Here is a 1,659-nt window from a genome sequence, read left to right as displayed (position 1 = left end):
TAGAGGCAACCTGAAATCCAAGCTTTTTGGGGGCTGCCCCCCATGCAGCACCGGCTCTGCCCACCCCAGTAGCTGGGCAGCACTGGGCCCCCAGAGCTCCCCCAGCACCTCACCTCCTGCACCAGGAAGGTCTCCTGCATGATCTTGGGGCTGAGGGCCCTCAGCCTCTCCATGGTCTCATACTGGCCTTGGCAGGACTTGAGCTTGTCCGAGGAGCCCAGCGTGTGTTTGAGCAGCACGAGGCCCACCCGGAAGATGATTTTCACCCCTGCAATGGTAGAGGTGAGGCAAGAGGTGCCAAGCAAACAGGGTGACGCTGCCACTGTGTCCCTCAGGTGCTGTGGGACACCAGGTCCCGGCCCTGCCAGCGGTCAGGACATGCAAGAGGGTGGATTTGGGGCACACGTGTCCCCATATCCCCAAGAACACAACCCAGACTTCACCCCAGGCATGTGGCTGCCCAAATCTGCCCTACAACAGGTCCCATGTGCCAGGCACAGGTAGACAGCAGCTGCAGAGCTCCTGCTGCAGCCCTGAGTGCTGTCCACGTGTCCCAGGGGCTGCAGGCGCTCACTGGGGAGGAAGAGGAGGGTGGTGGGCTGAGGAGCTTCTACCTTCACAGAAGAACATGTCCCAGACACGCAGGACAGAGCTCCAGGGCAGCGTGCGGGAGAAGGCGCACATGAACCACTCCGTCATGTAGAGGATGGGATCGATCTTCTGCTTGCTCAGGTGCTTGTAGGCCACAGGAGAGACCTTGTGCAGCAGCGAGAAGAGGATCTGCCCATCCAGCTGAATGGCCTCCTGCAGGGACAGTGTCCAGAGCCTTGCTGAGCACCTTAACCCCAGCACAGCCCTGGGATTAACATCCAGCACCCAGCCCCACCGGAGGAGCAGCCACCCTTCAGACCTGGCTCTAGGAGCAGAGCTGCGCCCCATGGATGCTGGGCGCATGAGCCCCCCTTTCCTGACTGGGGGTGCTCCTGAGGGCCATGGTGTAACAGAGAAACTGTGGGAGCACCCAGGATTCCCCAAGCTCCCTTCTTCCTCCGGGGTGAGGAGCTGAGGGAGCCACCGCAGGTCCCTGCCCTCCCGAGGCACCACGGGCCCTTCACTCACCAGCTTCTCGCTGTAGTAGCCGGGGAGATACTTCTCGCAGATCTGCACCAGGCACCAGAATGCTTGCTGCAAGCCAAGAGACAGCGTGTGAGTGCCCAGGGAGCAGCTCCTGGGGAGCAGCAGGAGGAGGCAGAGCACAGCCAGGGCGAGGGGCACCCCCAGCACCACCCTGAGGTGACCCACACCCTGCGGGCCCCAGCTCATACCTCGGCCGGCATGTGCATGAGCAGGACGGCGGCAACGGGGGCCTGGGCCTGGCAGTAGCCCTCCTCGGGGCGGTACAGGGTGTATGCCTTCAGCACCCGGAACAGGTCCTGCTGCCTGCGGGGACAGCGGGGGCAGGGGGCTGCACACAGGGCACAGACAGTGTCCCTGCAGAGCCCAGGGATGAACCCACACTGGGCACCACATGGGGACCCAGCCCCAGCCAACATCAGCCTGGGATCCTGCTTCCACACATCCCCAGGGACACAATAACCACAGCTCTGCCCATGGAGGCCGCATCCTACCCAAACCCAAAGGTAAGGCAGGGAGGCCAAC

General features: G+C 63.1%; 1 protein-coding gene across 1 annotated transcript; it reads right to left on the bottom strand.

Annotated features, from left to right (window-relative positions):
• Window positions 1-113: 113 nt before the first annotated feature.
• LOC104403653 (TBC1 domain family member 10A) lies at window positions 114-1,440 on the bottom strand (the record flags this gene model as incomplete). The annotated part of the gene is made up of 4 exons (XM_010011880.1): window positions 114-268; window positions 615-804; window positions 1,120-1,185; window positions 1,326-1,440. Coding segments are annotated over 4 exons (526 nt in total), but the record flags the coding sequence as incomplete, so codon positions are not given.
• Between the last annotated feature and the right edge of the window lie 219 nt (window positions 1,441-1,659).

The sequence above is a fragment of the Nestor notabilis genome, unplaced genomic scaffold, assembly GCF_000696875.1.
Source record: "Nestor notabilis isolate BGI_N333 unplaced genomic scaffold, ASM69687v1 scaffold17630, whole genome shotgun sequence".
Taxonomy (NCBI): Eukaryota; Metazoa; Chordata; class Aves; order Psittaciformes; family Psittacidae; genus Nestor; species Nestor notabilis.
Note: the sequence above shows the minus strand (reverse complement) of the source record. Positions and strands in the feature narration are given on the sequence as shown.